At 40.0% G+C, this 13520-nt stretch overlaps 1 protein-coding gene and 1 pseudogene across 2 annotated transcripts; one reads left to right on the plus strand and one right to left on the minus strand.

Annotated features, from left to right (window-relative positions):
* The first annotated feature begins 1124 nt into the window (after positions 1-1124).
* LOC309719349 (protease-associated domain-containing protein 1-like) lies at positions 1125-7816 on the plus strand. The gene is made up of 5 exons (XM_082555402.1): positions 1125-1338; positions 1578-1678; positions 1792-1901; positions 6524-6691; positions 6795-7816. Exons 1-5 carry the CDS (start codon positions 1263-1265, stop codon positions 6913-6915), a joined length of 576 nt encoding a protein of 191 aa, XP_082411528.1. The 5' UTR covers positions 1125-1262; the 3' UTR covers positions 6916-7816.
* Positions 7817-10432: 2616 nt separating this feature from the next.
* LOC309719531 lies at positions 10433-11364 on the minus strand (annotated as a pseudogene). Its single transcript has one exon. The product of its transcript is annotated as an uncharacterized misc_RNA (transcript).
* Between the last annotated feature and the right edge of the window lie 2156 nt (positions 11365-13520).

Consider the following 13520-nt stretch of genomic DNA (forward strand, 5'->3'; position numbering starts at 1 on the left):
TGTTCATATCTGTCCTAGTCTCATATCCGTGTTTTGTCATTCCTTTAGTCTCTCCAGTCATGTACCCGTGTCTGTCTGTTCCGTGTTTTGCTCCTTTGTCTCTCCAATCTGTCACGTTTCCATGTCTGTTTATCCCCAGTCCCAGTTTCAAGCCCATGTGTCTTAGTCTGAGTCTCATTGTGTGTTACTTCCTCTTCCATTTTGATAGTCTCGTGTGTATTATGTTTAGTTTTTCTTCCCCTGTCTCATCAGTCTGACTTTGGTTCAGCTGTGTTCCCCAGGTGTGCTCTGTCTGCCCGCTTCTCCTCCTGTGTATCTCCCTCTGTTGTGCTGTCCCCTCAAGCTGTGTGGTTCTATATTTTTCCCTTGTCTTTCCCCCTAGATTTAAAGGTACTTATTTTCTAGTTTAACACTCTACCTGATTTTTTTTCTGGTATTGAATTTCTTACAGCAATTAAGTTGTCAGGAAGGACACGAGAGTTTTTTGGGTCAGGAAGTTATAAAGAGAGAAAAAACACCTGCTTTATTAGGTGCACTTGCATAATTGCTTGTTAATGCAAATATTAAAACACTTGGTCACATGACAGCAAGTCAGTGCATTTATGCATGCAGACATAATAATGGATTGGATTTATATAGCGCTTTTCAAGGCACCCAAAGCGCTTTACAATACCACTATTCATTCACTCTCACATTCACACACTGGTGGAGGCAAGCTACAGTTGTGGCCACAGCTGCCCTGGGGCAGACTGACAGAAGCGAGGCTGCCATATCGTGCCATAAGTTCAAAATGAACCTAAATCTCTGAGGATGAAGAATGAAGGGAGTTTTTAAAGTAAAAGGTGACAGTACAAGCAAAGTGCACCTAACAAAGTCTCTGATGATTGTACACGATAGGGAGATCAACTAATGACTTTTAGGTCATTGTGATAAATTAAATAAGTAACTGCCAGCTTCATAAACATCATACATATTCATATGCATCTTGCAGGCATGTTAATAATAATAACAATAAAACACAGAGACACATTTACCAGTAGTTTGAAAAACTGGTGCTAAAAGAGCACCACAACTTCTTACCCAGTCGCCTCATAGCAGAAGCTACAACTGGGACATGCGCATGCGCGGAAAGAGAACGGCGGAAATGGTTGGCGATCTGACAGAAGCACAGCGACAATGGACGCTGCACTGTTTTAAGACACAAAGAGACACACTACAGTCTCATCTCTGTAACGCGAGGGAGATTTACTAATGCCTTGAACATGGGGAAGGTTTGTCGAACAGCAGCGATAGCTTTATACCTCTGGGGTCTCTTTATGCAGTTCAGTCGTCTGTCAGGTGAGACTAAAAACAGAAATGGGAACGTTTGAAATTAACAGCTAACTGTTCGTATTAGCTGCAAGAGTTGTTTTTTTTAAGTATTTCTTTTTGCACAACAGCGACTTGAGTTAAGGGGCTTATTGTGGCATTTATTTATGGTTTCTGTCTGGCATATCCGTGCAGTGTTTGTGGTTTATTAATATTTCTGATATAAACAAGTCACGCATGATAAGTGCTTCTTTTCGGACCTCCTTCAGCTCTTGGGGTCAATGAACTGCTGTATTTCCGGGTCATCAGTCCAGAGGAGATAGGCTACCTCTTCAGTGCTGCACCTGCTAAAGACTTTGGAGGCACTTTCGTGAGGCCTCAGTCTTCTGTTAAATAATTTGATAATCAAATGTTTTTAAAGTCTCAGGTGCACAACTTCACCTTCCCTCTAATCATACTCTTTCCTTCTCCTTTGACCCGCAGACATCATTTTACGATGAGATTTTTCTCGTGCCAGCAGACCCTGCAGATGGATGCTCAGAGTTGACGGACAGAGAGATCCTTCAAGGACAAGTGATCCTGGTGGAAAGGGGGTACGCATACATGCCTCTGTACCATTGTGAATTGTAAACTATGTGAACACAAACCAGGGGTTAGGAACTGAGAATATAACCTTGGACATCTAGCAGCAAAAGTGTAGGGAAGGAGATAGCCTAATTACAAGGCAGCTAATTTTATCTTTAGCTAAATTTATCCCATCTCAAATCATCAAGATTTTACAACATTTTCTGCTCAACCACGTCTGATTGGCTTAAAAACTTACTGATTTAAAATGTGAGCATATGTTGCAAAAGAGGTGAGAATCAACAGATGCCCCACGATGCGTTATTATCACAATAGTTCACTTACTCATGATACGATATTTTTAATTAATTTTTTTTTATTATTGTATTTCAATAACGTGCATTTTAATTTATCCCCTTTTTCAACTGCAAATTGTGTCTTCAAAGTTAATCTTTGCCAATATTTGTTTTATCCAATAAGATAAAATTATGACTTCAGTTATTTGTTTTTTGTTGCAAAATGAGGTCGTCTAGTACAGCGGTCCCCAACCTTTTTTGCACCACGGACCGGTTTATGCCCGACAATATTTTCACGGACCGGCCTTTAAGGTGTCGCAGATAAATATAACAAAATAAAACTAGTACCGGTACCGAAAAAAAGAAGATTTATTCATAACACACGTGAAAAGACCCAAGAAAACGGAGTTAACGATAAAAACGATAACAAAATAACGCTGAAAACCCTGAAAACCATACATTTCACACCTGAGCCTCAACTCTCGCGGCCCGGTACCAAATGACTCACGGACCGGTACCGGTCCGAGGCCCGGGGGTTGGGGACCGCTGGTCTAGTATACCAAAGGTCTTACTCAAACCTGCCATAAATGTTACCATTAGCCCGAATCAGTCTGTGTGTATGGGGTCAAGTTGGCAATTACATACAGTCTGTTTCTGATAATACAGCCATTAACTGTGATATCAGTAAAAATCACATGTTGCTGTCTACACTTAGCAGCTGATTCGGTTCTATCGGAATATAACCAGATCCAGGACTGTTTCACATCTTCAGGTATCTCAGGATGTGCCATGTTATAATTTAAAGACCTTGCACAGGGCTCGCAAAATTTCAAAATCCCTGGTAGCCCTTCGGGGAGGGACTCTTCAGTTTTTGGTAGCCCAAAATAAATTTAAGTAGCCCGAATAAAAAAAGAGAGCAATTTTTTGATTGATGTTTTGTTTCCTGTTTTGTTTCCGTATAATATTGTAACGGAAACAAAACATTAATCAAAAAATTGTTGAAACACAAATTACAACATTGTATAAAAATTACAATCATCAACTCAAATACTTGGTTCTAATTGAAAACAGAAATTTCTATGAACTTGTAAGAACTGTGTAGGACATGAATCAGTCTGTGTCAGATCCTGAATTTGAAATTTCCACTGAAGTCGCGGGTAAGAGGCAAGTGGAACCAAGATCGAGGCCATTTGCTTTTTGAAGTTTGCAAAGACTGCTAAATTGTGCCAGTGGTAGTTCACTCTTTGCAACATAGTACACTGTTTTAAACAGATTTTCAGGTTTATTTTTAGTATGTTATTTGCAATTGGTATTTGTTCTGGGAAAGATATTGCAGACTGAGCAATGCATTTCTTGCATTTCTCATGGGTTCTAATGGGGGCCTTTCTTAAAATTACTGGTCCCAGTAACAAAGGCGCTTGTCGACTCAGAAATCGAGGGAAAACCAACAACACATCCGGCAGAACATTGTTATTTACACGGGTGCACATGGTAAATGGTAAATGACCTGTATTTATATAGCGCTTTTACTCGTCCCTAAGGACCCCAAAGAGCTTTACACATCCAGTCATCCACCCATTCACACACTGGTGATGGCAAGCTACATTGTAGCCACAGCCACCCTGGGGCGCACTGACAGAGGCGAGGCTGCCGGACACTGGCGCCACCGGGCCCTCTGACCACCACCAGTAGGCAACGGGTGAAGTGTCTTGCCCAAGGACACAACGACCGAGACTGTCCAAGCCGGGGCTCGAACCGGCAACCTTCCGAATACGAGGCGAACTCCCAACTCTTGAGCCACGATCGCCCACATAAGTGGTCCGCATGTGCGCATTCGCTGTCAAAATAAAAGACAGCGAATGCGCACCTGCGGACCACTTATGTGCAGCCCTGGTTATTATTTAGCTCGTCATATTGCAGCCACAGAAATTCTTTTGTCCATGAAACCATAAAGCTGCACTTTCTTTTTGCCTTATAGTCTCATTTGTCATAACTTTTCCATTTTGTGGTAAGCTTTTCTTTGGCTGTCACTTCTTCACCCTGACCTGTCTTATTTGGCTCAGCAGAACTAAAATATATATCCTGCTGCTTTTACACACACACACATAACGGTCAGCGATTCTCTGCGCGATCAACCTCTCATATGTTTAAGCTTGCTGCGGGAGATTTCACTTGTCATGTTTGCATAGTAAGCTAACGATTGATAAGACGATGTCAGAGGAATTGGTGCGCAAATGATCGTCACTCACCAATCAGTGCTGTCGCTCTCTATACACAGTTCACGCGATTGCAAAGTGAAAGCAAAAAACAAGCGCAAATTCAAACGCGATTTCAATATGTCACATATTGACAGTGGCTCATCGATGCCAATGACATAATTACCCAGCCACATTTCCGAAAGAATGCAAAAGCATTGACATACATTTTTCCTTCCTACGATAGCCCGACGGGCAGGGCAGAGATAGATTTTGGTAGCCCGACTGGAAAAATCGCTAGCCCCGGGACGTCAGGCTAGCGATTTTGCGAGCCCTGTTGCATTATATAGTGGAGCCAAATGCAACAATTACTTGTGAGAAAATACTCAAAAATCCCTGTCAACCTCTGGCAGTACAGCACTTAAAGGACACAAGAATAACAGTAACAGTAACAGGCAGAGAAATCCACAGAGAGGCGCAAATAAAGGATAAATTAAAGATTATTCTCAGTGTTTTCATCTGTTCGTGTGAGGGTTTGTCATTTATGGGGGGGACCCCTTTTGTAACTTTTCTGAGACTGATAATTTCACATTGGGTAGTGGACAGCCCTGCCCTGTTGTTGAACTCCTATTTCTTACTTAAAGAACATAACTGAAAGCATTTTTTAAATTTTTAATATGCTGACACAGTTAAAAGTCATGATTGCGCAATCGCAAAGTGATTCATACATAGCTGGAGAGTTCTTGGCAAACACGGGACATTGACTTTCAAACTCCTTAGTCTTGTAATCGAGTCCATGATACCAAGTGAAACTTCAGTGAGCTGTTATTCTGGTTCTATCATGTTGAATCTTTGGTCAAAACAGTGCCTAAAAGCTATTTACCCATGATTACCAACAATGATACAGTCAGCAGAGTTTCAAAGAAAGCATAGCCACTACTTAACTTCAGGATAGTATTTCAAGAACTGTTGTCACTTCTACTTAGGTTAGGTCCATAAGTTTTTGGACAGTAAGACATTATTTGTAATCTTGCCTCTAGGGCTGTGCGATATGACCAAAATCTCATATCCCAATATAAGAATTCTATCGTCCGATAACGATATAAATCACAAAAATGTAACATTTTCTGTAAATTCTGTGAATCTCGGGCAGCTCGTCTTGCGGGAAGTGTTTCCAGCTGCGCGTCATGTAGCTGGAGTCGAGTTTTTTAACCTTTGTAAAGGCCACCGTTTTCTTTGTGAGTATTTATTACACAGCGTGCTGCGGGGAAAAGCCTGTTCTAACGTTTGAGTATAAGGTTTATTTTTTTTAGCACCTGGCGGCTCTTTTTTAATTCACATCCGTAAATTATCTGCTCTTTCACGTGATTCAGTTTATTTTGAAAAAGTCTCAACTAGATCTTGAACTTTATTGTGAAAGGTTTATGTGGAACATAAACAAACGGACAAGCGATGCTGTTACCCTTGTTGTTGCTAACCACAACGCATAAAAACAGGCGCTTGTCCCTCCATAGTGTGGTTATATAAAATATAAGAGAAAGAGAGAACTTTAAGAAATTAATATAGCCACTACAGTGACCATCAAAACGATGAAAAAATATTGCCGTAAACAGTTTATTTTGCGACACCACGAAACAAACGATAGCGTAAAATGAAACGATAGACGTTTTTATATCGTCATCCGATATATATCGTTATATCGAACAGCCCTACTTTCCTCCCTACATTAGTGCAGTAGATTTTAAATCAGATCAAGGCATTTTTATCAGTCAACTAGTTTAATCTGGCCTCCTTGTTCTTAACCAGTGGTTAGCAGCTTGTTGTACACTTTCTGTATTTTGGTTCATGAATGTTTCTGTTAATTAGATTAGACCTTGACAATGAGTGGTGTTGTTCTTGGATAGATGTTGTGAAGGGTTTATTCTTAACCAATAAAATAATCTGTGATAATTTACTTTAGTTTTCTTTTGCATTCTTTCAGGCATTTTGGCATTGCTGAGCTTGCCAGTGCAATCCTGTTTTTTAGCAAATTGTTTGCCAATTTGTAGATTTGTCCACTTCGAAAGTTTTTGCTATAACATAGTGCTATAACAAGCTTTGACAGCACTTCTTAAACTGGTTATGCTTTTTTTTTTTTTTTTTTTTTTTTATAAACTTCAGAGGTTGCTCCTTTGTACAAAAAGCCCGAAATGTAGAGGAAGCAGGAGGAAAAGCAGTTCTTATTGCTGATAACGCAGAGGACAACGACAGTCAGTACCTTGACATGGTCACTGATGGAAGCACTGCCAAACCAAGCATACCTGCTCTTTTCTTGTTAGGACGGGATGGGTGAGAGATGCAGACACACACACACACACATATAAATTCTGTTGCATTCGAGCAATTATCCTATGAAAAGCAGGGACACCATTTCGTCTTTCTGTATTTTTAGGATGATGATCAGAAGATCTCTTCAGAGACAAGCACTGCCTTGGGCTGTCATTTCAATTCCTGTCAATGTTTCTGCTTTGGCCTCGTTTCCATTCAAGCAGCCTCCTTGGACTCTTTGGTAGAAATGACTCACTCACAAATTCATCCAATAAACAGTTTCTGTCATTGGTGCACAACATGTAAATTGCAACTAAATCTGAAGCCTCACAAGGACATTTCTGATTATGGTTGGCACGTGCACCTGCGCTAAGTCACTAAATCTAACATATAGAATGATTGCACTCAGAGCCTGTAGAGTATGGGAGAAACTTGTTTAGCCACTGAACCTGGAACAAATCATCAAATAAAAAACGAAACCTGCATGCTCATTCTTAGTGCTTAGCTAAACTTGTGTGTCCAGGAAAACAGTCTCCAGGAACTTGTGTTCAGATGCTTTGTATGTCGTTTTGGTTACGAAACTGTGAAAAAATGTTGAGAAACAGAAACGACCTTCCTTCTGTTTTATCAAATAGTCGAAACTGCAGGGGGGAAAAACCAGGCCATTACATTCCTGTTTATGTGCATCAGCTTGTAACAGTGTGGTTCTCTTGTGTGAATGGAAAAAAAAATTTCTCATTATGGATAAGTAGAAACTTCAATTTAAAAAAAGAAAAATTGACTTGTTTGATATTTTAGTGCCTTTTGTCTGTGCATTTTAGTTAGTTCACTGACACATTTGTTTGTAGTTTCGGTAAACAGGACTGATGAAAATTAAAAGCATGAGATGCCACGAATAGCCTTGCTGAAAATAATAATAGACATTGTGATGATATTGCAAAGACATGTTAATCTGCACAAAGTTAACTGGAAGGCAGCTATTGTAAAGCTCTAAAGAGAGCTTTGACTGCTCTGGAAACACCATGTCAGAGTTCACCCTAGTGAAAATAATTGCCACTACATTATCCTGTATTTTATTTTTAAGAATGTCCTGATTTGAATAGTCTTTGTAAATAAAGTTGTATGTTTAAGGTTGTAAAGACTTTATTTGTTGGCCAGAAGATAAATACCAACACTAATTTGGGATGAAAAGTTTTGCCTGGTCAGTTTAAAGTAAAGATGCTCTAGTTCAGCAAATAGTTAGTGCTTTGGACAATGGAGCAAAGCAGCACTCCAGGTTAGTGAAGAAATAATACTTCATTGTTGTGTATCTAATGAAATCAGAATACCACATACAACTAAAGTGGCAGTGGCCATGGTGACAAAAATAAAAATCAGCACCAAAATTCAGCACTCAGGGGGGAAAAGGATATTTTGTCAAACCAGAGATGATGGTAAGGATGTGTAAGCTGTGCAATTGACACCCATGTGGGGAAAAAAGTCTGCGTAATTGGACTGGATGTATGAACACATAATGACTCAGACTGACACTAATGATTGGCCCAAGGCCTGTTTTGGCCTGCCCTGATGAGTTTACAGGCCGCAAAGAATCTGCACAGGCGCCACTCCATCAGCCACTGACGGCCCATATTTATTAAATGGGATACGCTGGCGTCAGTTTTGCGGCTGGTGTACTAACAATGTGCTAGTTTAGAAACAAAGACGCAGTTGGTTCATTTCAATAATAGTCAGCATTCTACCAAAAACTACTCTATTAGAAGTTGCTGGGGGCTTTGTGAAGTCCTGATGGACTGTGACTCAGATCGAGCGCATTTATCTGAAGGAGAGCTGCTGTATTATAAACGATCCCAGCCATATGAAGCAGAAATTGTGTAACACCTGACCTTTACTATAAATAGGTGATGGAAATAATATTTTTTTTTAAATCCGTCAGATCAGGCTGTGTTTATGAAGAAATGCATAAATATCAGCAGTGCTATTTTTGCAGGGTGTTTGAAACTGTAGGCACTTAGGAAAGTCAGTGTTACATGTTGAGACATTCATACATTAATTTAAATTACTAACGAGGCCCTACCTGCATTTTTCTTGACGTATGGTATCAATGGTATATGAAATGGTAGCGATTGTGTCCCTGCGTGTGCGCACACTGCTCAGTAAATACAGGCAGAGACGTTTACCGATTATGCGCTGATCTCTGTATAGACTGTAAACGCTGCAGACTACTCGGCTCACTGTAAACAGCAGCTTGCCTACATGTAAAACAAGAAGGCTTGTGCCAGGATTCCCCTCGTTCCTCACGTTCCCTTCAGTTCGGTTCAGCCAAAGGTTTTGGCATTGGACTCAGCTGTGATTCATTCACGCGTCACAGTTACGCACTCTGATAACATCGCCCCGTCTTATTTCAAATAAATGAATACTTTGGCTATCATAAATCCCACAACGGAAAAAATAGATCATGCTGTTTTCTTTTTCCAGTGTTAAATTTGGCATCAAACTGTTCGACCCATGATTAATTGAAATCCTCTCCTCCCAAAGTTCGTATATCCGATGATTGATATGTTCCTGTTCATTTTCACTTGTGCAGCCACCGCCAAGACCGTTCACCCTGAGTGGAGTCCTTGCTGGCCTTGTTACATTTATTACTTAATGGTACTCACCTTTACAGGAAAAGAGCAGACTGTATAGTAGACCATTTAAATAAGCATTGACCGCATCAGTATTTTTTAAGGCACACTAATAAATGAGCGGCATAGTGTTTCATGTGCATTTGTATAGCTTGATAAAGGAGTAGTATATACCTTCAGTGTAGACCATAGACTGCTGTGCTAGTTATTTATACTATTATTCTAGTGACACTATAAATGTGCCACTAGAACAACTTGATTGAGATTCTGGAACTCGGTTTGGCCAGAATTTTTCTCTAAAATCTTCTCACATTTGATGTGGAAGGTACTTTTTTTTATTTTATTTGTCGACCAAATAAAGTTTCTTTTACGTTTCCCTCAAAAAAAAAAAAAGGACAACAAAATCCCCTTTTTCCTTTCAGTCAACGTTGTCTTTGTTAAATCTGCCGCTATTTGGTTAACGCAGCATATCGGTCGCACGTATCGCCTGAACATACACGTTTGAACTGTTTTTTGTTTCTAAATGTTACAGTTTTTAAAAGTATGTACAGAGTTAAAGCTGAAGTTTTAGTTGACCTCAAAGTGTGCAGATGAACACATACATTTGTTACCGTCTGTGTATTAAGGTTATTCCTAACTGCGTCATTTGCGTATTTTTTTATTTTTTTTGTACAACCCGGGGGGGCTGACAGCCTATTCCAGCTATCACAGGGCGACTCTAAACGCAAAACGGACCCCATTCCTCTTCTTAAACCCCAACAGGAGCTTACTTGATGCCAAAAGAGGGTTTGGGGCTGGCGCAGACCTTTGCTAAATCAGACCCTTAATATTACGATAACAACTGTAGAAAAAAGTTTGTATTTATTAATGCTATTGCATTCAATACTATTAAAGTGTCAAATGAAATTCAAGCGATTAAGCTAAATGTGCATATTTTATTTCCTCCATTTGGAGAGAAAAAAAGAAGTGTCAGAAAGTCGCATCAGTGGGTCCCGGCAGGACTACACCTGTTGACACACGACTTCACAGGAAAAGAGGCGACTCTGAAGGAAAGAGAATTGAAATGAGTATTGACTGCATCATCTGGATTAAAAAAACAACAGAGGTAAAATGATAAATTAGCTGCGCATTGTGTCAGTTACCTCCTGCTGCATTTAGGGCACACTTTCCCCCACACAGTCTTTATCGCGGCTTCTCTCAGAGCCGGACTCCCCCAGATGTACACAGATGGTGTGAACAAGGCATTGAAACGAGCCATGATGGCGAACAAATTGGTGCCCTCATTTCTAAAATTCAAACCTCCTCCTGTCATTAATTTAATTGTAATATTCACAAAAGCTGGAGACCACAACACCAAGAAGCTTATGACAACAAAAATGATTATTCTCAAAGATTCCTTCTTGCTTTCTTTCTCGGCGCTGGGAGGATCTCTTTCAAGCAATGAGCAATGAGATACAATTTCAATGTCATGGCCACTTTGACAAGCACTATGATTTGAAACATGAGAATGGTGACTAAATACATTTGTATAGCTTGATAAAGGGGTAGCATATTCCTGATGATCAAGTGGCCATAAGTGTAAACCCAGCTGTAAACATTAATGCATATCACACATTGTCTCGTTACGAAGCGGCTGTAGATAAATGGGTGGCACACAGCAAAATAGCGGTCAAATTGCGCGAACATAAACGTTAATACATTAACGCCTAAAAGGGAAGATAAAACAGAGTAGGTTCCGTTTCTAGACAAATCGACATCGAACAGACCGAGATAATACACTAAAAACCCGATAAGCGTGTCAGCAATAGTGTTTAACATGAAAATAAATCTGTTTTGAATGCGCAGAGCTCTGGTGGACAAGATGCCGATGACTACTGTTCCAGCTGTCATAACAGTGGTTGTGGCAAATAAAATCTGGAAAATGAAGATGAAATAATCTTCGGGTTTACTGAAGTCCACCGACAGAGGCACAGCCCTGCCCAAAGATTCTGTCATGTTAGAGAGGCGCATTGTTTATGCGCAAGTGGCTTTTGAGAACACTCTTATGTGCGCAATGAAGTCACAGGATTAATCTCATGAGATGACAAAGGAACTCTACTCGTGTGTTTTGTTTTTTTTTTTTTTGGCCCCTATATAGCTAAACCATTTATCAGATGATTATAATAATTATTTATCAGAAGAATATAATGGTTTTATAGCGATTTGGCGAGTTTTGGTCCTCAACCTAATGGAACTGTTGTAAAAAAAAACAAGCAGATAAAGTAATTGATAATGTATGCAGGTTTCCTTAATGAGCCTAAGTGCAGTGATGGGCATTTGGAATGTGTGTCCAGCTATAGTGGACAACTCCCTGCATTCATAATCCGTATAACGTAACAGAATTTTATCAGTGAGCATTTTGTGACCTCCATCATCTGTTTAAGAGGGGGAAGCATTACGCCGCTGTTATGGTTGTTGAGCATAGTATAAATCCCATATAAGAGACCTTTAAATTATCTCCTTAAATCTACACTGTAGGTATGTGTAGATGCAAATTCGTCTGAACCTGAATAAAAGTCAAAGCAGCCTACGTTGGCCCTGACTGGCTCTTTGATATTGTGCTTTTACACACCAGCACACCGCAGGCTATAGATCTAATCTAAAGTGACCCACTTAAAATGCAGCCTTGAGATCTTTTCTCAGGCACCTCACCCCCCACTCACATCTCCCGTAATAGATCGCATGAGAGGGTGAGGTAAGGTCTCACGCTGGTTTCAGTATAAACCTCTGGTAACAATAACCCACAGCTTTTTGCATGCCTGGACATCCTTCCGTTTTTGTAGTCAGACTTTTGCATATAAATGTAAATGCAATACCATGACTTAACCTTTAGCTGCTGTTTTATATTGACTGTGGCCTTGACCTATTGCAGTCTACTTCAAAATTATATGTGTATTTATTAAAAAATATTACACTGCACGCTGGAATAAGAGTAGAAGTTCTCTCTCTGTGGCCTCTAGATTCACTCCGTTTCTTGTTTAATTCATCTAAGTATTGAAACATGTATTCCTCTAAATCGCCACCAGGGGCAGATCTCCAGATTGCAAATAGACTTTATCCAGTAGTTAAAGAGAACATCTTGCCTCATGCTTTTATTTCGAAAATACTATCAGGTTATAATGACGACATGAAGTTAATTTCGTAAACTTGAGTCAGGATTAATCAGGGCCATACGCCCTGATTGTCAGTCACAAGTTGTTAATGAACTGGCCTGCAGTCTGATTTTACAGTTATGTTATAAAAATAGGACTTCACTACCGGTGACATCATGGCGGCTACTTCGTCCTTTCGTGTGTGACTGTGGGCCAGCTGCCACTAGCACTGACGGGATATGCACTTATAGCATCAGCTGCAGCAAAGTCAGAAAGCGTCGCTCATTTCAGATTTTTCGCTTTGTCGTTTTTCTCTTTTTCTCTTTTTCTTTTCTCTTTTGCATTTAATATGCTTGAGTATTTGTTTCGCTGGGATCAAATGAAGGGAAGTTTTTAAAAACAAAAGGTTTTATGTTTTTCATTTTGCAACCCTGCACCTTCTTTGTCAGCCCAGAATTTAATGTAAACTTTATTACTAGCGTTGGAGCTACTTTTATTTTTGCTATTTTCAAATTTGTTAAAGTTTGTTGTTGGTTTACTTATATTTTGGGGTTAGCGGTTTTTTGTAGTTTAATACGTGCTTCATTTTTTGTTTTGTTGTTTGTTGTTTACCTTGTTAAGTCAGGAAGAACTGTTGGGCCATTTTATATAGGGCTTTGGAGTTGACGTCACGCCGCAATGCATTGTGGGAGCGCAGCGCCATTTTCGGGGTCTACGAATCAAAAAAACACACTGTGTTGGAACGACGACTACAAGAAAGATGCTTAAAAGCAGCTCAAAAGAGAGTGAACTGTATAGAGACCGATTGCGTCCAGAGGCGAAGCAGCGGTACTTGCAGAAAATAGCGTGCATTGGAAATGTGGACCCGTATGAAATACAGCCGTGGAGTAGAAACCCCGAACACATAGCGCTACTGACGTAGCCTGACATATTTTCGTACCTTATCTGTGGAATCAGCGCGTACAAGTCGTCATTCAAACAAAGGTAAGTCAGCTCGAGTACTGCGTGTGAAATGCGTTTGATTTCCCTGCAAACATTCACATTAGTGCAGCATAAATTCATTCATGAGGGGAAATTACAGTGAGAACATGTGGA

This window comes from Aulonocara stuartgranti, assembly GCF_965226115.1.
Source record: "Aulonocara stuartgranti genome assembly, chromosome: 12".
NCBI classification, from domain to species: Eukaryota; Metazoa; Chordata; class Actinopteri; order Cichliformes; family Cichlidae; genus Aulonocara; species Aulonocara stuartgranti.

What these genes read in the sequence shown, in the direction of transcription:
- LOC309719349 (XM_082555402.1), top strand. Translation starts at nt 1,263, where the DNA reads ATGGGGAAGGTTTGTCGAACAGCAGCGATAGCTTTATACCTCTGGGGT. An exon ending in GTGATCCTGGTGGAAAGGGG is followed by an intron (nt 1,902 to 6,523) that starts GTACGCATACAT and finishes TATAAACTTCAG; the next exon opens with AGGTTGCTCCTTTGTACAAA. An exon ending in TTCTTGTTAGGACGGGATGG is followed by an intron (nt 6,692 to 6,794) that starts GTGAGAGATGCA and finishes CTGTATTTTTAG; the next exon opens with GATGATGATCAGAAGATCTC.